The sequence below is a fragment of the Penicilliopsis zonata genome (assembly GCF_001890105.1).
Source record: "Penicilliopsis zonata CBS 506.65 unplaced genomic scaffold ASPZOscaffold_2, whole genome shotgun sequence".
Lineage (NCBI taxonomy): Eukaryota > Fungi > Ascomycota > Eurotiomycetes > Eurotiales > Aspergillaceae > Penicilliopsis > Penicilliopsis zonata.
Genome location: NW_019208912.1, coordinates 1,456,223 through 1,481,526, shown reverse-complemented (window position 1 = coordinate 1,481,526; position 25,304 = coordinate 1,456,223). Strand labels below are relative to the sequence as shown.

The following is a 25,304-nucleotide window of genomic DNA, read 5'->3' as shown; positions in this document are numbered from 1 at the left end:
TCATGATGCCCACCTCCATATCATAACAGCTTCATTATTATTATTTCTTATAGATAGATCATTAATTAAATTTGGATGATGTTTCCCCTTTATTAGTAAAATAGTCAATGAATATACAGACCAATTCACTATCCTAAGCCTAATCCTAGTGAATGTGACCATGTGAGTCTCACTCTACCATATAAATACGTACCTCCTCCCCCTGACTCACCTTCCTATCTTTCCTCCTCCCTGTCTCATTCTCATGCTTATTCCTAGCAATACCTATGATATATCGACGACTATATATGCTGCGCTTTTAGCAGTCCTTTCTAAACAGGGTTCTTTGCGAGTCAATTCCTCCATGGATTCTCCAACTTCAATAGTACTTTCAGAGAGTAATAGGCTACTGTCTCATAAATCACTCTGTCCGTTGTTACCTCGCGACAATGAGCTTAAGAATGATCTCAAAATAGCCTGGAGAAGCTGTCAGCGGCTATACCTTGTCTCCATGATTCATAAGCCTGAAAATCGAGGAGATGGTACAGACTATCCAGACAATTAGTAGTGCTTTATACGGTCATTTATCCTACGAAATCTGAGGCTACGCCAACATCTTAATGTCTTAAATCATGGAAGCATTCTCGAACAAGGAGAACGAACGGCTTTTCCAAGAGACTTCTCCCTCACGGCGTTTCAGAAGAACATTGACAACTGGTTCGATCGCCTCCATGAACCAAGCCTACGGATTACACAACGAGGCATTCTTATATTTCAGGATTCTTTGCATACAGGGGAATACACGATGGAAAATAAACAACCGTGGTACCCTAGATCTTCTCTCTGATTCTCTTCTCTTCTCCCTTACATTCTGCGAAAAACTGAGGGAAGGGTGTCCTTCCACCATCTTCATAGTGTTCTCGCTTCCTCCGCGCCCTATATATCTATCATGGGTGTGCGCTGCCACTCTGCCGGCACCGAGAACGAGATCGGGTGGCAGCAGGCGCGTCCGCCGACTGGTCGACCACCCATCATCAGTGATCAAGACCTGCAGTCCTCGACAAACGAGCTGATCAACCAGCTTGGTATTATCTACTAGGTCTCTACATTCTACCAGGTGCAGATGTCGCGACCTCACGGTGTCGGCGACACGCAGGCCCGCCAGCTGGATCTCAGTCTTGGTAATTGTATGCTTGAGGTCGCTGGCGTACGTCCAGCACTATGGACCTGCCTACAGGAACACCGTTCATTCTGCGTAGAGGGGACTTTCAAAGCGAGACCATGATCAAATTTCGCGAGACCACGAAGTAGTTCCACTAGGCTGAACTGCACGTGCCAATATTTTTATTTGCACTCTCTTCACGGCGGGCGAGCTAAGATATATGAGTTGATTCACCTCACTATTGTCGCCGTTGATGAGGGCGCGAGGGTGACAGAGGCAGAAATGTGGCCACTACATTACCAGCCAACTGCCTTTCTTCTGATTGGCGATTCATCAGCTTCGCCCAACCATCCTGTCTACTGCGCAGAGCATCCCATTTAGCCCCCAGTTACAGCTATCTCTGTTCACTTGCCTGTCTTTTGGTGGGCTGTCAGGGGGCGTACTAGTTGAACAACACCATATGTACCCAGACATCTCCAGTGTCGTGAGCAATGGTTTTATCACAGTCAGCTAGTTGATAGTCACAGCATGATGTCTGAAGCTTCGTCAGCCTTCCCTTGAGAGACACAGAGAAACCACCAGTAGGCTGCTTCGCAGAGTCTCAGTACACAGGATCAGCGAGAAGCAACTGACTGGAATTAGCCTGCGCCCGGCCCAGGCTCTGCCCACGTCTGTCACGTCCGCAGAAAAGGTAAGAATGAATGGGGAACATATCTATGGTCAGCCAACACGGTGACTGAGAGGGACAAGAACCAAGTGCTGGTTAGGAAGAGGAGAATGATTGCGGCGTCATCTGGCAAATCAGTCATCAGGTAGCAAACGCGAGGACATTTTACCAATAGAGGGAAGACAGCACATCAGGAGCGATCCTGGTATAATGTAGAGGATCATGAATATTTAACTCCTAGTCAGGGAGTATAGTTGAGAAAGAATACAAAGTGACTATGAATAGATATATGAATATAACAGGTCCTAGTTACACCATGAGAGAAAAGCCTGTTAATAGCCTAGTACTTTTATCATGAATAAAGACACCGAGGACATCGACCTGATATACAACTGAACAACTGCACAAGACACTGGCATGCAATGCAGGAACGCCGAACCAGAAGAGAGAAGAAGAAAGGAAGATTTAGGCATCACGCTATGATCGCTTCCAGCTCTCGACCTTCTTCCTCCGCTTCTCAAAGACAGCACCCACCGAGGCTCCATCCGATCGAGGCCCGTCCTCGGTGAGCTTCCTCTTGCGACTCCGTTCAAGCGCACCGCCGGTCCCCTTCCCTCTACGAGTGAGTCTGGAGATACGGTCTGCACCCTCGCCAAGCGAGCGCCATTCCTCGCCACCAAAGGTGCTGTCGACAGCCCGGCCGCCACGGCGCTTGGCTTGCTCTTTTTTCGTCTCCTTGGGTAAACGGACAAAGTTGGTTTCTTCGTATGTCCTCCGCTCAGCCTCTTGTTCGCGGTCCTTCTGGGATTTCATCCGTCTGCCACCAGCCAGAATCGTGCTTCCAATACTTGGCTCGGCCATGGGCGCAGCAGACAACTCGGCGCTGACGAACTCGTCCATGACGGTCGACTTGCGCGGGCGGCGGTCTTCCCGGTCCCGTCGATCCGTGGAGGGAAGCGAAGTAGGCATGATCTTGGGCGGACGGTAGATGCCATCGCTCTCGGCGTTCTTGGCGCCTCTGTCCTGCAGCTGGGTCTGGGGTTCCACTCCCTTGGAGAAAGCAGTCACATTAGGTCGGAACGCCATCTCGTCGATATCTTCATCATCTTCGTCATCACTGCTATCACTGCCGTCGTCTGATCCTGAATCATCCTCACTACCATTCCGGTTCGCTTTTTCGCTCTTGCTCTTGCTCTTGCTCTTGCTTTTGCTTTTGCTCTTGGATTTTTCACCCGATTGCGTCTCACGCTCGGTTCGATCGGCCTCTTCCGCCGCCTTGATCACCTTGTCCACCTGGTACTTCAGTCGGGACTCGAGCGGTCGCACGCCGCGATCCAGGTACACCCGCAGCTCGACCAGTTTCTTCACGATGTCCTCGCGCAGCGATCCATCGGTGTCGGCGGCATCCTGGCCATCCTCCTGGTCCTTCGAAGACGTGCGTAATTCGCGTAATTGTAAAATAACCAGGAATACGAGGTTGTGGATGTATGAGAGCAGCACGTCGTTCTTCGTATCCAGCAGCGAAATCCCATCCTGCGGCGGCTGGATCGACACGTCCGAGGGTTCGTCTCGTTGCGTCTTGGGGAGCGATTGCCCCGTGCTGGATAGGCAGGTGGTGAGGGTTTCGAGTAGCTCAGGGATACTCTTCACACCAGAAGGCGCTGCTGCTACCGCTGTCGCCATTTGTCGCTGTGTTTTGTGTTTTCTCTCAGTCGCTCAAAATGATTTGATTTGATTTTTTTGAATTTTTGAGATCAGCTTATCGTCACGTGGTGATATGGCGCTTAGTCATGGGAAATTGTCACCCCAGTTAAGTTAGTCAGATATGCTTAGTCATGGCAGTCTCCTCGAACAGGCCAATCACAATGACCATCCATCTCGATCATCTGCTCACGAACGCAACTCGAGGCTTCCATTATTCTTTCCCTCTGCGTCAGGAAAGCACTCAAGTTGCTTGTCTACTGGTATCTACCCTTATTCTACTCATCTCGTTTGCTTGAAACCTCTTCTAGAGCTATAGTCAGGGGTGTTTCTTTCTGAGTCCTGCTTGAGCCTCCCCAGAGCCTGTAGTGGCGTCTACACTGGAGAACGTGTTTTGGCGTCTGTGTCAGTGCATCGGCTATCTTCTCCCCGAACGAACAGACCGGCTATTAAACGACAAAAAAGAAAAAGAAAGAGACGACACCAGTAGGACTCGAACCTACGCCTCCGAAGAGAACAGATTTCTAATCTGCCGCCTTAGACCACTCGGCCATAGTGTCTTAGATGTCAAGGTGACAGAACAGCGATCTAGAAATGAAATCAACAAAGAGTCTATTCATATCACAAGGCTGAAGCTACTAGTACTTACCTTCAGGAATTGACAGTTCACCTGAATATTGGGCCATTGCCCTGGCTTCTATGAACTTCTATCTATCTCCTCAACAAATCTCGACACGGAAATGTACAGCCACATCGGTCAGCGCATAACGATTGGCGTAGACACCCTAGTGGTATATAGCCATTCATGTATGGACATGGACGCCTTCTCTACAGTGCAGGGATTGATAGGTGCCACGCGGATCAGTTTTGGTAGCCTTGTATTGACCCAAGATGCATCTGTTCAAATCAGCCTCATGACCACTTCCAGCTTTGCTCACTCTTGTTTCCTCAATCACTCCTCCTGCCATACTGGATATATTTCGAGCATCAAATATCCTTTCGATCAAGACTGAAGGCTCATAATGGGTGACCCTTTCTCTGCCACTAGTAACGCTGTTGAGATTGTCTCCCTGGGCCTGACCGTATGCGGTGAAATCGTGGCCTACGGCCGGGCGTATCGTGACTATGGCGAAGACATTCGAAACATGACGACCAAAGCTGAGTCTCTACGTGTGCCTTTGAAAGCTCTAAAAGAAATGATCGAAAAGACCCGGATATCCCAGCCTGATGCTGCCGCCGACCTTTCAGAAAAAGCGATGAGCCTCAATGCGTCTGTCACGCGACTTCAGGACATAATCAAACGATATGAACCTACCAATGCCCCAGCAGCCTTTCCTGATAAAGCGCGGAATCACCTCAAGAGGGCCGTGTATCATTTCCGGAAGGAAACTTTGCAAGACATCGGGGCGGATTTGGACAGCATGCAGACCATTCTGCAGACAGCACTTGCAGTGTATACTTTAGCCTCTAGTCTGTTTACTTGGCCTGTGGGAGACTGACCACAAATTGCATAGATACGCCTGGGAGGGCAGTTTGCGTGTCGCCGAAGAGATCGAGCAGATGGTAATTTGCTCCTACCAATCCATTTTCATTAAACTTTACTGACAGAGCCGAGCGCTTGATTTCGAAAAGGGGAATTCCTTTGCCGACTTATTGAAGTCTTGGTGCGACGATGAACAGAAGAAAGGGCACCGATCAGACACGACGACTAGCAGCAATGTCTTGTCAGAACAGAGAGGTCTGACTATACACAGACAGAAAGCTGGCGTGTCAAAGAAATACAATCTATACAACCGATGGCTAAGGCTTGGAATCGAGATCTCGTTCAGCATGACAACGGGGGCTGGAGGATTTTGGATCTGCCCAGCTTTATCGATTCAGATTCCTATTGTAGAAGGAAGCCGTAAGTACAGGGAGATTCATAGATTGACATATGCACTCGGGGAACCTACAGAACGCGATCGTGCCTTTCTGGCACTGCAGAATCAGTTCTTGGACCAGAAACTCCATCCTTCATGTGTCATGTCTGGAAGACATGGGGTCTACTCATTGCTTGATGTATGTATATTTTATTTTCCTTCCCCGACAGGCAGAGCTCTCACAATATAATAGACACTTTTTCACAACGCAATATTTGGGCGTGCATTTCAATGGACGGAAAATGATGATGTACAAAAACTCGAATTCCAATACTACAGCAGTTTATTGAGTTCCTTTTGGATACTGGTGTGCGGTCCTGCTACCACGATAATCCTATGAATAATGTTGTGTGGTGTACACCTTGCCTTGAAAAGGAGCATGTTCCATTAATCGCGCGTCTGGCTGATGCTGGATTCAGCTTTGACATAAGTGCTACTTACCATAGTTTTAGATCTAACACCAGGCGTAACCTGCAGCTGATACTTTCTAACAATGATGATGAATGTACAGCTAAGTCCTCACAATTACTTCCTCTTCTAAGCTAATAGAGACTATAGTGGTAAAAGCAACAGAAAGCGCAAAGCTTATTTATCGCGAAAAGGCCGAAGAGCTTAGGGAAGCACTTCGCCAGAGGCAAATTTCACCTGATGAAAAAATTGGAGGGTACCTATTACTTGAAATGGCCCTTGGCTGGACAGAAGGTGTAAGGGTCCTTCTTGAATTCGGAGGAGATGCAAGGCACTATTTTCCCTTTCTTCTTGATCATGGCGTAGAGTGTCATCACTCAGTTGCTTTGTTGTTGAGAGCAGGATGCCTTCTCTCTAAGCAGCAACTCAATGAAAGTGTCTCTTGCAATGATGAAGGAGAAAGAATGATGCTTCTGGTTAATGAAGTGGCGGTAAGACGGAAAAGGCTGCGAACACTTGCAGAGGCTTTCTTACCGTCCGCAATGATACCCAACTTCAACGAAAAGACGCTGCTCGATGGACCAGACTGTGCCAAAGTCTATGACTTGCTGGTTGCTCGCAATATAGAAGTCCCTTGTCCATTCCTATTGGTTGCTTATTCCTTCTCAGAGTATAGCTTTGGAAACACTGTTTACCATGAGTTGTACCGAAAGGAGTGTGCCGAAGCATTATACAACGCGGGATTCCACGACACTGATCTGCTCGACTTGGAAGGGCACTCACCACTTGGCTCTCTAGGGCAAAACTGCGATTTTCGTCGCCTTGACGAACTAACTGAAATCATTATTTGGCACATCTCCAAAGGTACAAATCTCCACCGACAGCTCCCTTGGACAGACGAGTCCATTGCTCATCTCCTACTTGTCAAGGTGATTCATGCTTGTTCATTACCAGGAGCATCACTTGCTTCCGACCATTTATTGCATATCAGCGGGATTGAAAAGGCTTTACAGGAATTGAGCGCAATGGGTGGTGATATCTTTTTACCGCCAAATATCCCAGATGGGTGCTCCTGTCCTTCTCCTCTGGTGGATACACAGCAGTATCGGCCATTCTCCGAGAGCTGACCTCCTCCAACTGTTACCAGACACTATTTACTTGCCCCTACTGCTATCAAAAAATGTTCAGCCTTCTATATGAATGGGACCAAGCTTACTGGCACGACCCGCGAGCATTCATCAGATCTTTGACCTTTAACGCCTTGGATCTCACACATACCTGTTTCAGCAATACCAAGAAAGGCTGCGTTATTACGAGGAATCAGCATCCAGATGATGAATATTACATCAATGAGGATTGTGACCAGCAATCATCACTAGATGGATTTGAGAAATTGCTAGCAGAGCTGGAGCAAAAATTCGACGAGCTTCGTCTTCCTTTGCAGGAATTCGTCACCGGGCATTGGTACAGACGTGTCAAAGACTATCTCCTCACACCACAGAACCGAGATGAGCAGCATATCAGGGATGCAAGAGACATTGGGGTTGTACTGGAGTTTCATGGCCTTTTTGTGCCTGATTGGATTGAGAATTGGATTGCACCGAAAGTGGAGGAAGTGAATGATTCGAAGGACGAGAATCATACTATATAATGGAGTACGAGCAATTTCTCATCACTGAGAAGTATCGAACGATTTGTTTCAAGTCTCGTCATCTAGAACTTACTCTTCAAAGGAACAACTAGTGTGTGTTTTACTAGAAGATTGTGTCTGATATAGATATATTAAATATAAAAAGTTATGTATGTAAATGATATCGAAGAGGAAGAGTAAACACAAAACGGTTTATAGAACAGTTTATATCACAAAGTAGAGGGGGTATTTTCTGCAATCTACACCGTCAGGATGCATGCCACATCACAACATTACCACATCGCAGAGGGTTTTGGTTTTTTTTCTTTTTTGTATAACTTGGTTTTCCAAGAAGATTAAAAGTCTTTCCAGAAGAGAAGAAAGGGGAGGCGCGTTTACTCCTCAGCAGCAGGGGGCAGGGAGAAGCCCTCCTCGCGGGGGAGGGTCTTCTCGGCGCCACCGAACATGGGGGAGGTACGACGGAAGTACTCGTGGACCTGGCCCTCGTGGAGCTCCTCGTCGGTGTCGACGGCGGTGCCAGACTCATCCTGGGTCTTCTCGATCATGGCAGCCTCCCAGGTAGAGCGCATCTCCTCGACCTTCTGCTGGTAGTCGATCTCAGCATTGTAGTTCTTGCCGACGCCACGGAAGCGCTCCCACACGGACAGATGCTTGGAGTGGATGGCGGGGCCGTGGTACTCAGCCTCGCGGCCGGAACGGATGTACTCCCAGCGGCGCTCCTGCTCCTTGAGATCGAGACCGGTGGTATCGGGGAGGAAGAGGTAGGTGAGGAGGAGACCGGCAAGACCGAACCAGGGGACGATCTTGAAGCGCTCCTCGACACCGATGTAGTTATAGAGGATGGCGACCCAGAGGGCGCCGAGCTTGCCGCTGGCGGCGGAGATACCGTGGGCGGTGGCACGGATGGGGGTGGGGAAGACCTCACCGGCGACCAGGAAGGTGATGCAGTTGGGGCCGAACTGGGTGAAGAAGGAGCCGAGGAAGTACATGGCCTGGAAGGAGTGGACGTGGGCGGCCTCGGTGTAGTAGGTATAGTTGAAAGCGGGGATGACGTAGGTGATGAAGACAGCCAGGAAACCGATGATCTGCATCCACTTGCGGCCGTAGAGCTTGTGGTCAACGAAGAAAGCTAGTTTACTGTTAGCTGGACAATACATGAAGTTTAGGGGGGAAGGGGGAATGCACGTACCAGCCAGGTAGTAACCGGCCAGGGAGACGGAGGCGTTCAGCAGGTTGTACTCCCAGGTAGGGAAGATGCCGGTCTCGTTGGGCAGGAGGATATCAATGAACTCGGACTGGAAGAGCTTGCTGCCGTAGACGAAGACATCGTTGAAGAACCAGCAACCGGCGGTGGCGAGAAGACGGGGGCCGAAGTACTTGAGGGTCAGGCGGAGCGACTCGGTATCGTAACCGGTAACGTGGCTGCGCTTCTTGATGATGGCGAGCTGCTTGGAGGCGGCCTTCATGTGGTAGGCACGGTAGTAGATGAGCCACAGGGTGCCGACGGCGGGGAGAGCGAAGGAGATACGGTAGGTCCACTGGACGGCGACGGCAGAGTAGGGGGCGCTGATGCTGCCGTGGTGGAAAATGATGAGGAGAATCATGAGGACGGCCTGGTTGAAGACCTGACCCCAACCCTGCATGAGGAAAGCGAGGGTGACCTTGCGACCACGGTGGAGACGATCCTCGCGGGTGGTGACCGAGCCGGAACCAGCGCCGTTCTCCATGCCGATGGTGACAGTCATGGGGTATTCACCACCGACACCGATGCTGTAGAACCAGAGAGACCAGGCGTAGCAAATAACCCAACCGTTCTCGGTGACACCCCAGGCGGCAACGAGCATGATAAGACCGAGGAACATGATAGTGGCATCCTGAATGAGACCCCAGCGACGACCGATCCTAGAAAGAAAGAAGAAAATTAGTCGGTTTGCTGGAGACGGATTGCAGGAGAGGAAAAAAAAAAAAAGTTTAATCTTACCAGTCACCAATGATACCAACCATGATCTGACCGAAGATGATACCGATGATTTCGAGGTAGGTGATGGCGGCGATCCAGTTCAGGTTGCAGGTGGTACCCTCCTTCCAGCAAGCCTTGAAGACATCGTCGAAGAGAGGGGAGATGTTACCGATGGAGAAGAGGACGTAACTAGAACACACGCTCGGTCAGAATCTGTTGCAAACCGAAGCCAGGAAAAAGGATGCTAATTAATTACCCCTCAAGACCGAGACCGGCACCGGGAACGACGTATTCGCGGAAGTAGAAGCCGATGGGCGACAAGGGGTCATCCTTGATCATCTGCCAGAGGTTGCCCAGCTCGCGGTTGGTCTCGGCCTTGTTGACGGCCGAGACGAACTTGACGCGCTCGCCGATGGGGAGGTCGGCCCAGTAGGTACCGTTCTCGGTGTAGCTGTCCGTGGGACGGATGAGACGGTCGAAAGCCTCCTTCTCGGGCAGGTTCATGGCGGTGTTATCGCCGTTGAGCTTCGCCGCGGCGACTCCATTGTTAATGGCGTCGACCATGGTGAGAGATGAGTAGGGCGAGGAGGGGGGGGGGGGGGTTGTTGGGGGGGGGTAACGCCCAGGTGTGTACAGAGTACAGGGAGGGTTGGAAGGGATGGCGTTCGCGGGAAAAAGAAGAAAAATCCCAGACCGGTCGGGCTGGCGATCTGCATTAAATAGAGAAAGCGACGCATGGAGGAGTTGATCAGCTCTTGCGCCCGATTCATTTCCGTCACGCTACCCGCAGCAGCGCAGCACCGGTCAGGGTCTGTCGAACAAGGAGAACGTTCCTCGAGACGCGTCGCTCATTGGCCTTGAGGCGCATTGCGCTTAGGGCGGGAGCGTTCGGGGATTGCAGGACTGGAACATCCTCACAGACCTCTGAACCGTGGACGCAGTGGCACATGGGAGTGGAGCAGATTCTACTGGGCAGACAGCCAGGCCACAGCTGACACGTGCCCAGTCTGCCTTGGGTGTCGAGGGGCGGCGATTGGCCCGGAGCCATCACGCGCAGAGGTTTACTCCGTACAGTGCAGTGGGCACTTCCACTTGGGCTTAGTTTTGATGTGGGCTCGTGGACTCCGTGCTCCGTACTAGGTTAGGTAGGCGCTTGAAAGTTTCTTTTTCGGTTGCTGCAGGCATGGGGTTCTGGACGTATTCGACAGGACGTGCTGCGGACCAATCAGAGACGGGTACCCCGACATGTGCTCTCGTGCTGGGTGTGGGTGGAGCTGCTTTACTGGGTTAGTGCATACCGAAGTACCTCCCTAGTACGGAGGACCTCACTGAATCTTTATCCAGTTAATAGAATTATTCGAATTAATAATCCTATTAACCTGGGTAGGTATAGAGGCATGTAGTATTTTACTATAGGAACCAGTCAGATATTCCCTATACACAGGTATAATATTCTAAAAGTCCTTTCTATTGTCGGAGAAAACGCATGGTCAAAGTCAACGTGAACGATTTCCTAATTCAGACGAGCCACACAAGCCTAGTACCTCGCCTGCCGAGAGGCGTCTCGGGCACTTGTCACGACTCACCACACCTGCGAGGGAATGGGCCCATGTGCATGACTACTGCACTGGAACCATATCCGAACTATCTGCCAATTTACCAAGCTACCACTCTAGATGCTTGGTTTTTGTCATCCTCTGGTTACTTTCGGTCCGCCCGAGGCGCCTTTTCTGGGCACTGTTGCTTAGCAGGCTTGGAAGCGAACCTCGGAGCACCAGGTTCCGAGGCTGTCTAGGTTTACAATCTGTACCTTAGTACCTACAGCGGTCTACCTAGGTAGGTACCTACCAATAATACATGGAGTATCTAGTTAAAGGCAAGGTTAGGTTAGGTAGGATCAAGGCAGGTTCCATATCGGGACAAGCCCGCCCCCCCGGCCCCACAGAGCTTGGACAAGCCCCACGCCCAATCAGATGCGCTAATCCAGGAACGTGGTTCTAAATCCAACGCCCATTCATCCACAACTTCATCACCACCCTGGTCATACGAGTCGAAACACCTCCTCCTCTGTTATGGCCTACAGGCAATCATCCTAAGGTGGCATCAAACACTCTCTCCATCATGCTCGGACTCGGCTCCCCCTGATCGGCCTATGGCCTGCCCACTGCTTACTGTACGACAGGCAATCTCAACCCTGCAGCCTATCATAGCAGGGAGAAGCATGCCGTCCCGCAGATCTATGTACTACTCTACGGAGTACATATTATTGATGATCTAAATTTGCCCCGATGTGTCACAGCATCAAACTCGAGAAAGCCTTGCTGGCTGTGCTGCTGTGTCCAAGCTCGCAGGGCGCACTAAGGCAGTCTCCCCTACGGAGCACTCCTCCTTAGGTACCACCTAAGGTACTCTCCGGGTGGCGAGAGAAGGCTTCTCCCGGCCTTCTAGACTGCCTTGAAATGCGCCTAGAACACGCTACCCAGCTAGGTAACGGAGTTATCCGAGCTGACTGGCAGCAACTACGCCGTATCCGACGCCTTGAGAAGCATTAGAAGGCCAAGAAAGAACCCGGTGACGCCGGTGACGCTGTCACAACGCCACTGATCACGTGTGCCCTCGTCCCGATCACGGCGTTTCGTTTCCAGGGGGAAGTTTGAGTTTTTTTACGTACTGCGCGTTTTAGACGGAGGACACGAGGTGGTACGAGAAGTCAGGACTTACGAGAACGTAGGGACACCCCCCAGGAGGTATTCTGTAGCAAGTCTCCTACTCTGCACAGTCTTCTTTCTACATGACTCTGAATACTCCGTCAATATGTCCAGGTGGAAATTGGAGCCTCGAGTTTAGGCGGTTTGCTAACAAATGCTTTGCATATACACTAAAATGATCCACAGCCTCTGGGCAGGGACAGGGAGATTCCGTAGATCGGCTATATATAGCAGATCTTCATACCGAGTTCAGTTTCCTGCATAATCTCGCTATACCAGCTTGGTTTTCATATTCAGATGGATTTTGACTGATAAATATATATGATCTAGGTTCTCAAGGCCTGCCAGCAGATAACCAGATATGACCCTCTAACAAGGCTAGGAATGTACCAAGCGCCTCTATCAGCGCAGATAATTCTATTTCAAGCAATACTGCTGCACTACTACCAAGAGCAATCGATAATGGCCTCAAACTGCACGTATAGGGCCCTTCCATCGAATGCACCCTATATCCGTCTTCTAAGACTCGAAGACACGGCTGTTGGTGATTCTTTAAGATTCTCTCTGCAAGTCTACAAGGTCTCAAACGAAGTCGTGTATATTGCCCTTTCCTATGAGTGGGCGAGTCTTACGACCGACAGAAGAATCTTTGTCAACAATCGTCCTTTCGAACTTGCACCCTTTATGAAGAGACACTAGCTCATAGCGAGGAAAGAGGCAGCTTGTTCTTCTTGGACGCGATCTGCATCAACCAAGAAGACATCCCCGAGCAAAACACGCAAGTGCAGCGAATGAGCGATGTACAAGTGGGCAACAGGAGACGATCGATATACACAAGTCTACCGGAGGGAAGTCGGATGCAGTATATCGGCGTTCTTACTGTACACGGCTTTGGACTATCCTGGGGATTTTCCTTGCTAGGGGAGCCATTGGTTTCTGCGACTCCGAGTTCGTACCTTGGTCGGCCTTCAGGAAACTGACAACTACCGTCAGGGGGATTCCTGGGAGATTCACAGGTTGGGATATAGCACTTGGCAGTTCCCCGAGAGGCCGGTATGCAAGGGATATCCTCGACGAATTGAACCGCTTGGGAAAAGAAGATGATATCTCGAAAAAGAGGCTTAACGCACTTGTCGTCAAGTTTGGTCGTGCTCAGTGTCTTGACGTCTGTGATCATGTTTACGCTCTGTTCGGCCTCCCAAAAATGAAGATGGACGACAGTCGGGGTTTTCAGCTTAGTACCGACTATTCAGCGACGCCAGCCACTCTGTTCGTTCGACTGTTGTGTAGCATGCCATACGCCCTTGTATTTAGCCAAGCGCTGGACATTGTCAATATACTACGCCTGCATCATACCCCTGAATTCGAAAAGGATCTCGATATCCATGGCGGAATCTTTGATCTTGCCTTTGAAGTTCAAGTCACTCACCTCGGACATATCCGACACAGGAGTCCTCCTCAATCGTCTACTTGTAAACCATGCACAAGGGGCGACAAGAGACACAGTCCTCCTCCATTGATATTGACCGAGAGCCTCCAGCGAGAACCTCGGGACAAGACAATTAATGAGTTCCTTATTATAAATTTTACTTATTCTGACACAGATTGCACATCATACTACCTGTTAGAATAAACCAGCAATTCTATATTCATAAAATCAAGCTATCTATATCAACAGGTAGGGCTAGGTAATTTATATAATAAATATTGACTATATTAGGTCTTCACAGTTCCATAATATAATTAATGGATCATTTCTTATTCTTTATATAAACTTAGATTATTACATATTTCTATCACATATTCCTTGTAGAGTAGGAACGTGAAAAATATATATCTTAATATAAATTATGAGGTATATAAATAAATCATATTTAAGTAAGATCTTAAGTAATATTGCACTGTTTTACAGCACAACATTCACTGCTAACCTGACCTCTCTCATCAACCACTCCTCACTTCTAACTTCAACTCAACCATCAAAATGCTACTGATAACAGTCTTACTGCTATATCTCAGCCAGATAGCCCTCTCTGAATCGAAACTTCCCGATTCCTGCATCGAGGGATACAAAGTGTGCGAGCCCGATGGTGCCTCAACCGCGTCCGACCCAGACCTCGTCCACCTGTACGAAAACCTGGTTCATTCGATCAACGACCAGAAGACAACCAAGGAGCGTGCGAAGAGGCTAGACCTAAGCCACGATACAGTGCTATGCTGTAAGTACAAGAAGAAAACACCAAGACGTGACTTGACTGACCCGTTCAGGCGTGGAATCCATGGACTGTCTCTTACTCGACGAACAGGGAATACCATTTTGTTGGGTATACCTTGAATTCACTATTGACCCTGACTTCTCTATATTAAAGCTGAATTTGCTAAATGTCTCTAGGACCCCTTTACAACGAACGTCCACTTCGCAGACGGGTGGTACGGCACCATCGCAACGGGAACCTTCACCTCTCCGACGGGGGATACAGTCAATCTCCTCACTGGAACAGTCACGCAAACCACCAATAGCAATAACAATAGCAATGATAACAGTGATAATAAGAGCACCGTCAGCAATATTTACGAGGGAAACACCCCGCCAAACACACAGACGATGGATATTCCCCTGCCATGGACGAGTAAGGGGGTAGGCAGTGCGATTCCCGCGAGTGTCCTAGCCACCACTGTCAACAGCGCCGGTACAACCGTCAGTGCTACTCGAAGTGTTACCGGGAGTGCTGGTGCTACTGGACCTGTCCCTGTGGCCCCGACACAAAGATCCAGGGCGTCTAGTATCCAAGTGCTCTGGTGCAAGTACTTGAGTATAGCAAGTATCGTCTATCAGGTATGGTAACGGGAGAAAAATTGGAAAAATTGAAAAAAATACACAGACATTTTCAGAAGTTACATTTTTCCCCCTCCCCTGCGGTACAGACAGGTTCACCGTGGAACATGATGGATAGGACACCCGATAGTCATCGCTGAAAGTGTTACCTCGGGGATTTACAGCATAGCTCTGGTAAATGCATCTTAACCATCTGCTGGTAGATAATATCAACTTCAATTGATATTCGACGTTGAGATAATAAGATTGAATACATATCTACGCGTGTATATATATGTATATATGTGTGTGTAGAGCTCTATACGTACATAAACACCGAAAGGCAAACCGAATGGCCATGTCTTAGATTGAGCTTGAGCTTGAGCTACTTCAATTTGCCGCTGTTTCACAGAATAGATCAGTCTAGATCATGACCAGGGAGGAGCCGTGAAATCGAGAAGCCATCAACACGGCAGAGTCAACTATAAAAGAGACGAACTCTTCTCTCGGTCAGCCAACACACCACCTCAAGTCACTCGCAATCCCAATTCCAGGTACAGACAGACAGTCAGTCAAATCATCATGAAGTCTATCGTCTTCTCTACATTCTTCCTTGCTGGCGCTCTGGCCCAGTACTGCCATATCGGCGAGCACTACTGTGGCTATGTGTTGTTGCGTGAAGGTCAGCTTGTATTGGAAAGCCGCTCCTAAAACGAGCCTCTGACTGTGAAAACAACAGGGTTCTCCTTGCCTGATCTTGAAGAGGCGATCCATGAAAGCCCCAGCTGCGCCGGTGCAGAGAGCAACCCCGCAAACGCCCTGTTCTCGTGCGCGCCCGAGGGCCATGTCTTTTGTATCGATAACTGCTGGGGGGCGTGCAGGGAGATTCCTGGACCAGTCCAAGATTTCTGCGAGGGTCATGTGAGAGTGTCTTGAAAGAGGAGAAAATTTGGTCTTAGCTAAGTTATTGTATAGGGTCCTGGTCTTGCAGGCCGTCCTCAGGGACAGGCGAGACGGGATTTGAAGGATATCAAATCTGCTGCGACCGAGCCTGAAGATTTGAAGTTTGATGATATTCATTCTGGCGATCCCAATTGGCAGGATCTTCACGGCCAGGAGAGTCGGGTCAAGAGTGGTTGGGATTCCCCGCGGTTTGACGAGTCAAACAGGTTTGGTTCGAACCCGCTCAAGGATATTCGGTCTGATACACGAATCGATGACTTTGACCATCAGTCGGAGAAGATCGACGGTCAGCAAGAAAGATTTGACCGTCAGCCACAGAGACTCGACAGTCAGCCAGAGCGACTTGATCGTCAGCCAGAGAGACTCAATAGTCAGCCACAGAGACTCGGCAGTCAGCCACAGAAACTCGATTCAGACCAGCAAAAGGATGCTTCAAACATTGACAACTCTAAGAGACTCGATCGTCAGCCGCAGATACTCAATTCCAACCAGCAAAGGGATGCTTCCATTCCACACATTGACAACTCTAAGATATTCGACCGTCAGCCACAGAGACTCGATTCAAACCAGCAAAAGGATGCTTCCATGCCACACATCGACAACTCTGAGAGATTCGGTTCCAACCAGCTCAAAGACAATGGTCTGAAGTACGACATCTCGTCGGGGATGACGGATCGCAAGGAGACAGAGCCCCGTCAGGATAATGGCCAGAAGTTCCCGGACAAGGAGTGGAAGACGTCTCAATGAGATAGATGGACAAAGGGACGCGATGGTCTAATGGAGTGGTAGTTGTCAGTGTTGTTAGCAATTAGGCAGATACTTAAGCAAGAAATGCTAGCCTTAGGTAGTAGTCACCTGACTCCCACACAATTATTGAATTCTCTCACCGGCAACTTTCCTTAAGTCTGGCCATCTATGTCTACGCATGAATCTATCAGACAAGGAGATGTGCTTATTAGTATTACTATTATTTACGCCAATGAGAATGAATTGAAATCTAGGTCCGTCCAAATGGCAGCCGGTTTAAGCAGACACCGGGGGGGTATGTTTCTCCAGATCTGCCAGACAAGGCGCAAAGAAGATATTTCCCTTGAGAATACCACGGAAGGTGTGGGCGGTGACCAGCGCCCACAATATGACCACAGACAGGGATAGAATCTAGAGCATTGTTTAGCTGACACGAATAGTTCTTTGTCACTGAGATCGAACTTACCGTCCCGATGATAGAGAAGGAAGAAGATGGAAGCTCTCGTCCAAGCTCGCAGGTGCAAAGAGCATAGACTCCTAGCGGGAAGGTAAATGCCCACCAACCGAGATTGAAGGGGAACCGTCGTGTTCGAACAATAGTGGCCACGGCGAGGATGAGCCATACTAGACCGAATCCCCAGAGGATCAGGGCCAGAACCGTGGCACAGACGGAGAGAATCACGCCGGCAGTGGGATGGCCCAAAGTTCGAGTCTGAGGGAAGATCTGCTCAGCGGATTTCCCCAACTTTTGAATACTATTTGGATCAATAAATTAGCCGTGTATCAGGACTTGTCTTGCTGTTCTGCTCACCCAAAACCCCCCTGGCCGAGCGGGCCCAAGGGGAGAAACACGCTGACAATGGCCGCCTTGGGAGGAAGTTTATGCAGCATCAAACGATGCAGATAGATAGTCACCACCATGAAGGCGAGGGGAACTCCGATTCCCCATAAAACGAAGCTGGCGACGATGGTCCCCAGGGCGAGTTGCGAATTCGGAAGAACGTCAGCCACAATGGCCCCCGAGGCCGCAGCAACCACGCAAGAGACAATAGGCAGTAACCAGACGGCGGTCATGGATCCCAGATGCGTCTCATTCTTCCTGGTCATCATGATGAAAGGCAGCACTGTTGCTGTAAACACGGAGAGAAGAGCGTCAAGAATCCACAGGGCCCAGGCAAAGTATGCCGCACCGTCACCCCAGGACGGAACACAGACGTCACAGAACATGTTGATGATCGTGGCGAGCCCCATGGGAATCGTGCCGAGGAACAGCGACTGGACCGGGTGGGTGATCATGACCCTGAATATCTGGGGATACAGGATGTACCGCAGCGCGGAGAGAGCCACCCCAACGGTGAATAGAAGGACATTCAAGGCAAATATCACGACCGAGATCCAATACAGCCATCGCGCGTTGTATGGGAGGCTATTGAGGAGAAGGGAGACAATCCCAGTTCCCATATTGACAGAAAACCATCTTATGGAGCGCATCACAGTCAGCATTTAATGCAATAAAACTCATCCTATCAATCAATTGGATCAATTGGACTCAAAAAACATACGATGGAGTAAAGTTGCGGACAATTCGCCGCCAGCCAACGTCGTGTTTGGACTTTGTCGGGCACTCCCTTGCAACATCGCAAGGAAGAGCAGAGCCCTGTTCTGGCAATATGGAGTCTATACGATCATCCATGGTAATGATATATCACTCTTCCCTGTACCCTTTCTTCTTCCCTTGAGCTGGCCATGGATGGCAGTATATATAGCGTTCTCTCGCCCGAGTGGTGAGATTTTCAATCGCCGAATGACTGGAAAGCACACAATAATGAGTCATGATACCTGGTTTAATACCTCTAATTGGTTACCATTATTATATTTTAATTGAAATCAAGACCAGAAACAAACAATACAAGGCATTGATTTAACTATATTTTTTAAATTCTTACCAATTGATGGTAGCAGATACTTAGTAGTCTATAGAGGGGCTGCTCGATAATGACGTATGCTTATAAAGATTTTTGAGATAACCCGATAAAAACCCACGTAGTGACAACAGCCGAAAGACAAACACAACCTCGGTACTCACAGTCAAGAACACCATGTCGAAGCACTTTGCCATTATTGCCGGTGTCGGTGGCGGCACTGTAAGACCAATTGATGATCTCTATCCATTTTCAATTCTTGCTCATGAAGTCTAATTGATTCCAGGGCCGCTCGATCGCCCTCAAGTTCGCCAAAGCCTACCCCGTTGTCCTCCTGTCCCGCACTCCCACCTCGTACGAGGCGACCGTCCAGGAGATCAATGCGACCGGTGGCCAGGCCGTGGGTATCAGCGCCGATCTGACGGACGTTGAAAGCACGCAGTCCGCGTTTTCCCAGATCAAGAAGCTATATCCTGAAGGCCATCTTGCGGCGGCCATCTTCAACGCGGCCGCTCTGGTGCGCCAGCCGTTCCTGGAGCTCACCCCTCAGGCTTTTCAGCAGGGACTCACCAATTCAGTGTATTCATCCATTCTTCTACTGCTGCTTTTTTTTTTTTTTTTTTTCTTTTTTTTTTCTTTAAATTAATTTGATAGGACCGCGGGATTCAATTTCTCCCAAGCCACACTACCCCTCCTTCTGCAATGCGCCCAGGTAGAGAGCTCTGGTACGCTCTCCCCGACACTGATCTTCACCGGTGCCACCGCCAGTCTGAAGGGGTCTCCGAACTTTGCAGCCTTTGCTGCCGGTAAGTTCGCTCTGCGTGGAATGGCGCAGTCGCTTGCTCGCGAGTTCGGACCCCAGGGCGTCCACGTCGCGCACAGCATCATCGACGGAATCATCGATACCCCTGTCACCAAGGGGTGGGGATTCAACGGAGCAAAGCTGACTCCTGAGGCAGTAAGATTTTCTTTTTTTTTTAATCTGACCCTGAACTTAGAAACTGCATGATACTGACCATAGTAGATTGCCGATAGTTACTGGTATCTCCATATGCAGCCCCGGGCGGCGTTTACCTTTGAGCTGGACTTGAGGCCCTCGAGCGAGAAGTGGTAGATGCATATATTCAATAGTATACTTTTAGATATAGTGTGTTCATCTTGATTGATGAGTTGAATAAAACTACTCATTGTAACATGCGTGAACGCTGACGAACAATCAAACGCCGTGATCTTAGTAATCAGGTCTTCAAACCCCGATAACCCCGCGCTAGAATATCAATGCAATTATGAAATAAGAGGCAATTGGTTCACCCAGTCAGTCACCTAAAGTTAGCTAGGTACAAGAATGATGCCTGGATCTATCGAGGCCGAGCTGGTCTTCTACCAGGCCCCAGAGGACGGGACAGAGCCGTTCAACTACGTCGAAGAGCCTCCAGAGGGAGAACCGGAGCGCAACTACGGACGAGACGTTCGCAGCGTGCCCATCGCTGATATTCGCGGCGAGGAGAGCCAGTACACTCTGGACCAGGACGCGTTCCAGATCCTCCACGAGGTTCCTTCGGCTACCACGGACGAGACCTTCCGGGACGACGAGGAGATCCGCCGCGTCTATTATCCCGAGGTGGAACGGCTGCTGCTGGAGCAGCTGCCCGGTGCCCACACGGTAGTTATCTTCGACCATACCATCCGCATCTCGAACCCGCAGGCCGTCCGACAACCCGTCCACCAAGTGCACGCGGACCAGACGCAGCAGTCCGCCGCGCACCGAGTGAAGCGGCATGCCGAGCACCTCGTCAACAAGGGGCGGTATCGCATTGTGAATGTCTGGCGGCCCATCAACGGCGTGGTCGAGTCGTCTCCGTTGGGGTTTGCGTCCGCCCGCACCACCGCCGACGACGACTTTGTCGCCATCCAGCACCGCTACCCGACCTTCAACGGCGAGATCATGGGGGTCCGGTATAACCCGCGCACAGAGTGGAAGTTCTGCTCGCGCATCGACTCCCACGAACGCATCCTCCTCAAGTGTTTCGATACCCTGCCGGGCGTTGCGGCCAGAGTCGCCCATACTGCGTTTTCCGACCCGCGGACGCGGCCGACAACAAAGCCGAGAGAGAGCATCGAGGTTCGGGCTTTGGTATTTGGATAGAACTATAGAATATGAAGTATAGAATAAAGTCAACAGTAAAGTCTTACCTGAAATCTTATATTTTAAGTAGTTCAAGTACTGTAGGTGGCAAAAGCCGGACCAAACGCCGATAGCTGACTAAGCCTTATCTCTACTTTATTTCATCAGGAAATTGAAATGACCTCAATCACTCGCTCAGTCATTGCAGTGCCAACCGCCGCCATGGCGTCTCTACGGTCACAATGGCTGTTCTCGCTGATCGAGCCGTGTTACATGATGAAATCGGCCATCTCGCGTGTGTTCCTCGCCCTGTTCTCTCGAAGCCTGGACCCGTAACCTGCGACTGACCAAGCGAAAGATTACCTCCAGAGCCTGGTCTCGATCACCGCCACGAGCGGATTTCCACTGTCCAGGAGCCAATGGCAACGCGTGCGTGACCAGGGATTCGCCTCTTTCTGGCTTCAATTATCAGGTACGCTTAACCTCCTGTCTTGGGAAATGTATCTAACTACGACCACTGCTGCTGCAGCCCCCGCCCCCCCTCCGTCTCCCACACAAGAAGCAGCCCCCCCCTCCATCTCCGGCGCCCTGATTCCTCCTCTGCTATCGCATGCGTCTGGGGTTGTGCTACAGATCGGCCCTGGCAGTGGCTCGCAGCTTGCCTTCCTTCCCGAATCACAGATCAGCAAGGTGTACGGTGCCGAGCCGGCCGTGGGGCTCCACGACGCTCTTCGGAACGCTGCCGTGCGCCATGGGATCCAGACCAAATACCATATCTTGAACGCGGACGCGAGTCGGGAATCTCTAGTGAGCGCCCTGGTCCAAGGCGGATTCATCACACAGACGGAAGCCGAGACAGAGACCCCCCTGTTCGACACGATCATCTGTGTACGGGTATTGTGTAGTGTTCCCGACCCGGCACACACCGCAAAGGAGCTGTACCGCATGCTCCGGCCGGGAGGCAAGATGTTGGTCTGCGAGCATGTGCGCAATCCGTGGCTTACAGGGAGGGGCAGCGTACTCGCCCGGTTGATGCAGTTTGTGTACATGCGTTGTGGCTGGGCTTTCTTCGTGGGCAACTGTCGGCTGGACCAGGATACCGGGGCGGTTCTACGCCAGGCGCCTGATGGGGACAAGGGGTGGGCAGAGGTCAGTCTCGAGATGGCCGCTTCTTGGTCTACGTTTCCGTATCTCCATGGTGTTTTGGTCAAGGAGTAGAGTGTCACCTACTAGGTAGTATCTAGGTAGTATATCAGTCGTAACTATCAGTTATTCCATTAGCGTCACTACACTACTACCTAGTAGTCACTATAGCCAATCATTAGTATCAGTTAGTACTCATACTTCTACCTAGTAGATTAGCCATGCTAAGCTTATGGCGCAGGGGGTTATTCTGATAGGCGGAGCCCAGAGTACGAAGTCCTCCGTACCTAGGTACCAGGTAGTTGATTACATATGGAGTATTCGGACGACAATACCGTTCTAGCTTGTGGGAGTAACTCTGTAGTATACCTGCTGTGTAATCAGCTCATAGTATATTGACAGTGTAGAAGTAGAGTCCTCGGGTATAACCTCACTTCTTATATTGTATATGACTATTATTTAGTTGTAGAATAAAATAATTATCAATCTACCTACTAGCATGTCCAATAACCGATGCCGATCAATCGCCGCAGTCCCGGCCCGGATTTCTTTTCTTTACGTATTCTACTATTCTATTATCTTTATATTATACTATTGTACATTTATCTCTATATTATGGAGAAGACCAAAATTCAAAAAGTCTTCTCGCTCCTCCTTCAGCAATGGCTGCTCGTCGCCATGGGCATTGCGTGTGCCCTGGCTTACTGCTTCCCCTCGGTCGCAAAGCACGGCGGCATCATCCGCTCGCAATACAGCATCCTGTACGGCGTGGTGGGCGTGATGTTTCTGATCGGGGGACTGAGCATTCCGCACGACAAAATCGGCCGCCAGATGCAGAACTGGCGATTACATTTGCTCGTGCAGGGGATTTCCTTTCTTCTTGTTCCTGCTCTGATGCGAGCCGTCATTGCAATTATCCTCAGAGCCAGTGCTTCCAGTGCTTCCAGTACTTCCAGTACTTCCAGCGCTTCTATCGACCCCTCAGTGCTGGCAGGATACACTCTCACAGCATGCATCCCCACCACCATCGCTTCCAACGTGGTCATGACGAGAGCAGCGGGCGGAGACGACGCCGCCGCCCTGGTAGAAGTCCTGATTGCCAACCTGTTGGGTCCCTTTATCACCGCCCCCTGGACGCTGGTCTTGCTGCCGCATACGTCTGAGTTCACGACCTGGCGAGACGGAGCAGGAAGCAGCCTGACGGCGATGTACGCGTCTGTGTTCAAACAGTTGGGTTTGAGTGTTCTTCTGCCGTTGGTTGTCGGGCAATTCGTGCGGTGGAAGTGGCCTGAACAGACGGAGCGGGCGGTTGCGAGGTTCAAGTTGTCCAAGGTTGCCAGTGCAGGCATGGCTCTATTAGTGTGGTAACTACTACCTACTATAGAGATAAATAGTATAGTACTGATTGTATAGGACCTCCTTTTCATCCATCTTTGCGACAAACGCCATTCAGAAACTGTCGGCAGCGAGTATCGTGTTCACCGTCCTGTTCAATATCCTGCTCTACCTCGTTCTGACTGCCGTCTGCTTCTTCGCTGCGGATCCCCTTCTCTCGCCCGAGGAAACGATTGCCGTGTGTTTCTGTGGACCGGCGAAGAGCACTGCCTTGGGTATCCCCTTGCTGTATGCCATGTGGGCGCCTCTGGATCTGGAGATCAAGGCCAAGACGTCTATTCCGGTGTTGCTCTATACGACGGAGCAGATCTGCGTTGCGAATCTGCTTGTTCATGTTTTTAAAAGATACAGGAAGAAGTCAGGTTAGACAATATAGACAATGTATAGAATAGATACAATATACTCCATACATAGACATACACTGGATGCAAGGAGACATGGTATATAATTTAGATGTCTAGAAATATTAAAACTTATCGACTCACTGCCTTATTTACACATACCTCAACTACATACCTTACCAACATACTTTACCAACAGGTAACCACCCAGTCTTCTTATAAATTTGGTCCTAAAACCTCCAACCAACTGGGCGTTATTTATCCTCGCGTCCAAATGACAATGCAACTCCCCTTGAACGACGTCGATTTAGCGGCTGTCTTAAGCCTTTGCTGTATTGCCGATTATGCCTTTTTCGCGCTGCCCAGTCGGATTCTAAAATGCGTGGAGCTTTTCATCCTCGGGAATCTATTCCAACTTCTTCCTCAAATTTCTTGGGCCAAGGTTGTCGGGATTTTTCTCACACTGGCTACCTCTTTACTCGTTGGGGTTGGGACATTTCGACTGCTCATTGCTGCCTATGTCAATCGAAACCTGATTCTCTTGTCGAATGACAAGGATCTGCAAAAGGGGAGAGAATTTCTCGGGAAACCTTTTTTCTATCCTTGTAGAATCTCTCATGCCCGAACTTTCGATCAGAAGTATCGCTTTTCGTACAGCTATTTTCTCGTGGGCGTTCCGATTGGCATCAGCGGAACCATTGGATCCCTACTGTCAATTGATACAGTTCGACCGGAGAAAAGCGACAGGAAACCTTTGCTCTCAAACTGGTGCTTGTTTACGATTGATCAGCGACATTACCTTGATCGTGGCAACCACCCTGGCGGATTGGAGGGGAAGCTCCATTCGTGGCTAGAGGCCAGGGTACCCCTTTTTTCCCAACGTGAATATTGAAAGTACGATGAATACTGATATTCAAACAGGGCGAGGATCCCCAGCAATGGCCGTATGCCTACATGATCAGCGTTCCAAATTTTCTCTGGTCGACTCGAAATCCTGCGACGTGGTGGTTCCTCTACTCTTCCGAAAAGCAACTCACGGCCATGGTCATGGAGGCAAACAATTCTTTTGGAGAAAGGAAACCGGTCTTTTACCGACTGGATCCGTTGGGCGAAATTATCGAGCATCCTGACCCCTCAAACAAGCCGAGTACCGTGTCAGGGTTTGCGGATGGGAACTTGATATCTCTTCGTATGAGTCATTCGAAGTCTAGACATAAGTCTTATCAGGGACACTGGGACCGGGATCTTTATATCTCTCCATTTGAGGATGTCGGAGGACATATGGCCACGACATGTGTCGACCCATGCGGACCAAAATGGGGGATCCCTGGTGACCTTCAGCTCAGTGCAACTTTCCATGATCCAGAAGGCCGACCGAAGATTATCACCCGGATTCACTCATGGGACACTCCTGTTGATCTACTGGCTACCAATGGGCTGGGCCTGGTCAAATTTATTCTGGGTTGGGGCTGGGTTGGCACCCTGTCGATGCCTCGAATCATGTACCAGGCTTTACGTATCTGGCTCCGTGGGAATGTAATACTCCATGAAAGACCTCAAGTCATCAGATCCAACATTCCCAGGCGTGAGTCGCAACTGGAAAGGTAGGTCTGAGCAGTTTTCCGTACTTTTCTTTTCTTCAAAATTCCAACGGTTGTGAAGGAAGAGTGATATTCACTGACTTGACATTGTTGAAAG

General features: G+C 49.9%; 14 protein-coding genes and 1 non-coding gene across 15 annotated transcripts; 10 read left to right on the top strand and 5 right to left on the bottom strand.

The window, feature by feature from the left end:
• Window positions 1-2,207: 2,207 nt before the first annotated feature.
• On the bottom strand, window positions 2,208-3,491 carry ASPZODRAFT_164113 (hypothetical protein; the record flags this gene model as incomplete). The annotated part of the gene is made up of 1 exon (XM_022726660.1): window positions 2,208-3,491. The coding sequence occupies one exon, from the start codon at window positions 3,489-3,491 to the stop codon at window positions 2,286-2,288; it is 1,206 nt and encodes a 401-aa protein (XP_022584615.1). The 3' UTR covers window positions 2,208-2,285.
• Window positions 3,492-3,987: 496 nt separating this feature from the next.
• On the bottom strand, window positions 3,988-4,069 carry ASPZODRAFT_t26. Its single transcript has one exon. It is a non-coding gene; the product is annotated as a tRNA-Ser (tRNA).
• A 121-nt stretch (window positions 4,070-4,190) lies between these two features.
• Window positions 4,191-6,114, top strand: ASPZODRAFT_1104449 (hypothetical protein). The gene is made up of 5 exons (XM_022720998.1): window positions 4,191-4,962; window positions 5,024-5,072; window positions 5,142-5,567; window positions 5,622-5,933; window positions 5,987-6,114. The coding sequence occupies exons 1-4, from the start codon at window positions 4,532-4,534 to the stop codon at window positions 5,766-5,768; spliced, it is 1,053 nt and encodes a 350-aa protein (XP_022584614.1). The 5' UTR covers window positions 4,191-4,531; the 3' UTR covers window positions 5,769-5,933; window positions 5,987-6,114.
• On the top strand, window positions 5,422-6,926 carry ASPZODRAFT_1104445 (hypothetical protein). Its single transcript, XM_022720997.1, has 4 exons — window positions 5,422-5,567; window positions 5,622-5,933; window positions 5,987-6,700; window positions 6,766-6,926. The coding sequence occupies exons 2-4, from the start codon at window positions 5,765-5,767 to the stop codon at window positions 6,834-6,836; spliced, it is 954 nt and encodes a 317-aa protein (XP_022584613.1). The 5' UTR covers window positions 5,422-5,567; window positions 5,622-5,764; the 3' UTR covers window positions 6,837-6,926.
• ASPZODRAFT_1104451 (hypothetical protein) lies at window positions 6,907-7,598 on the top strand. Its single transcript, XM_022720999.1, has one exon. The coding sequence runs from the start codon at window positions 7,017-7,019 to the stop codon at window positions 7,485-7,487; it is 471 nt and encodes a 156-aa protein (XP_022584612.1). The 5' UTR covers window positions 6,907-7,016; the 3' UTR covers window positions 7,488-7,598.
• A 62-nt stretch (window positions 7,599-7,660) lies between these two features.
• ASPZODRAFT_128708 (hypothetical protein) lies at window positions 7,661-10,048 on the bottom strand. Its single transcript, XM_022722098.1, has 4 exons — window positions 9,704-10,048; window positions 9,469-9,636; window positions 8,677-9,389; window positions 7,661-8,616 (listed from the first exon to the last, which is right to left on the bottom strand). The coding sequence occupies exons 1-4, from the start codon at window positions 10,009-10,011 to the stop codon at window positions 7,862-7,864; spliced, it is 1,944 nt and encodes a 647-aa protein (XP_022584611.1). The 5' UTR covers window positions 10,012-10,048; the 3' UTR covers window positions 7,661-7,861.
• Window positions 10,049-12,794: 2,746 nt separating this feature from the next.
• On the bottom strand, window positions 12,795-13,644 carry ASPZODRAFT_128707 (hypothetical protein). The gene has a single exon (XM_022722097.1). It carries the CDS (start codon window positions 13,330-13,332, stop codon window positions 12,856-12,858), a length of 477 nt encoding a protein of 158 aa, XP_022584610.1. The 5' UTR covers window positions 13,333-13,644; the 3' UTR covers window positions 12,795-12,855.
• A 495-nt stretch (window positions 13,645-14,139) lies between these two features.
• ASPZODRAFT_139426 (hypothetical protein) lies at window positions 14,140-15,000 on the top strand (the record flags this gene model as incomplete). Its single annotated transcript, XM_022724553.1, has 3 exons — window positions 14,140-14,374; window positions 14,424-14,479; window positions 14,548-15,000. The coding sequence occupies 3 exons, from the start codon at window positions 14,140-14,142 to the stop codon at window positions 14,998-15,000; spliced, it is 744 nt and encodes a 247-aa protein (XP_022584609.1).
• A 552-nt stretch (window positions 15,001-15,552) lies between these two features.
• ASPZODRAFT_139425 (hypothetical protein) lies at window positions 15,553-16,680 on the top strand (the record flags this gene model as incomplete). The annotated part of the gene is made up of 3 exons (XM_022724552.1): window positions 15,553-15,652; window positions 15,710-15,891; window positions 15,946-16,680. The coding sequence occupies 3 exons, from the start codon at window positions 15,553-15,555 to the stop codon at window positions 16,678-16,680; spliced, it is 1,017 nt and encodes a 338-aa protein (XP_022584608.1).
• A 639-nt stretch (window positions 16,681-17,319) lies between these two features.
• On the bottom strand, window positions 17,320-18,484 carry ASPZODRAFT_128703 (hypothetical protein). Its single transcript, XM_022722096.1, has 2 exons — window positions 18,243-18,484; window positions 17,320-18,157 (listed from the first exon to the last, which is right to left on the bottom strand). Exons 1-2 carry the CDS (start codon window positions 18,371-18,373, stop codon window positions 17,488-17,490), a joined length of 801 nt encoding a protein of 266 aa, XP_022584607.1. The 5' UTR covers window positions 18,374-18,484; the 3' UTR covers window positions 17,320-17,487.
• A 295-nt stretch (window positions 18,485-18,779) lies between these two features.
• ASPZODRAFT_58606 (hypothetical protein) lies at window positions 18,780-19,716 on the top strand (the record flags this gene model as incomplete). Its single annotated transcript, XM_022728782.1, has 4 exons — window positions 18,780-18,824; window positions 18,889-19,181; window positions 19,257-19,560; window positions 19,627-19,716. The coding sequence occupies 4 exons, from the start codon at window positions 18,780-18,782 to the stop codon at window positions 19,714-19,716; spliced, it is 732 nt and encodes a 243-aa protein (XP_022584606.1).
• A 234-nt stretch (window positions 19,717-19,950) lies between these two features.
• On the top strand, window positions 19,951-20,748 carry ASPZODRAFT_89929 (hypothetical protein; the record flags this gene model as incomplete). Its single annotated transcript, XM_022730378.1, has 1 exon — window positions 19,951-20,748. One exon carries the CDS (start codon window positions 19,951-19,953, stop codon window positions 20,746-20,748), a length of 798 nt encoding a protein of 265 aa, XP_022584605.1.
• A 193-nt stretch (window positions 20,749-20,941) lies between these two features.
• ASPZODRAFT_89928 (hypothetical protein) lies at window positions 20,942-21,945 on the top strand (the record flags this gene model as incomplete). Its single annotated transcript, XM_022730377.1, has 2 exons — window positions 20,942-21,022; window positions 21,086-21,945. Exons 1-2 carry the CDS (start codon window positions 20,950-20,952, stop codon window positions 21,943-21,945), a joined length of 933 nt encoding a protein of 310 aa, XP_022584604.1. The 5' UTR covers window positions 20,942-20,949.
• Window positions 21,946-22,473: 528 nt separating this feature from the next.
• On the top strand, window positions 22,474-23,665 carry ASPZODRAFT_128700 (hypothetical protein). Its single transcript, XM_022722095.1, has 2 exons — window positions 22,474-23,234; window positions 23,284-23,665. Exons 1-2 carry the CDS (start codon window positions 22,486-22,488, stop codon window positions 23,630-23,632), a joined length of 1,098 nt encoding a protein of 365 aa, XP_022584603.1. The 5' UTR covers window positions 22,474-22,485; the 3' UTR covers window positions 23,633-23,665.
• Window positions 23,666-23,886: 221 nt separating this feature from the next.
• On the top strand, window positions 23,887-25,214 carry ASPZODRAFT_58681 (hypothetical protein; the record flags this gene model as incomplete). The annotated part of the gene is made up of 2 exons (XM_022728789.1): window positions 23,887-24,468; window positions 24,528-25,214. 2 exons carry the CDS (start codon window positions 23,887-23,889, stop codon window positions 25,212-25,214), a joined length of 1,269 nt encoding a protein of 422 aa, XP_022584602.1.
• Between the last annotated feature and the right edge of the window lie 90 nt (window positions 25,215-25,304).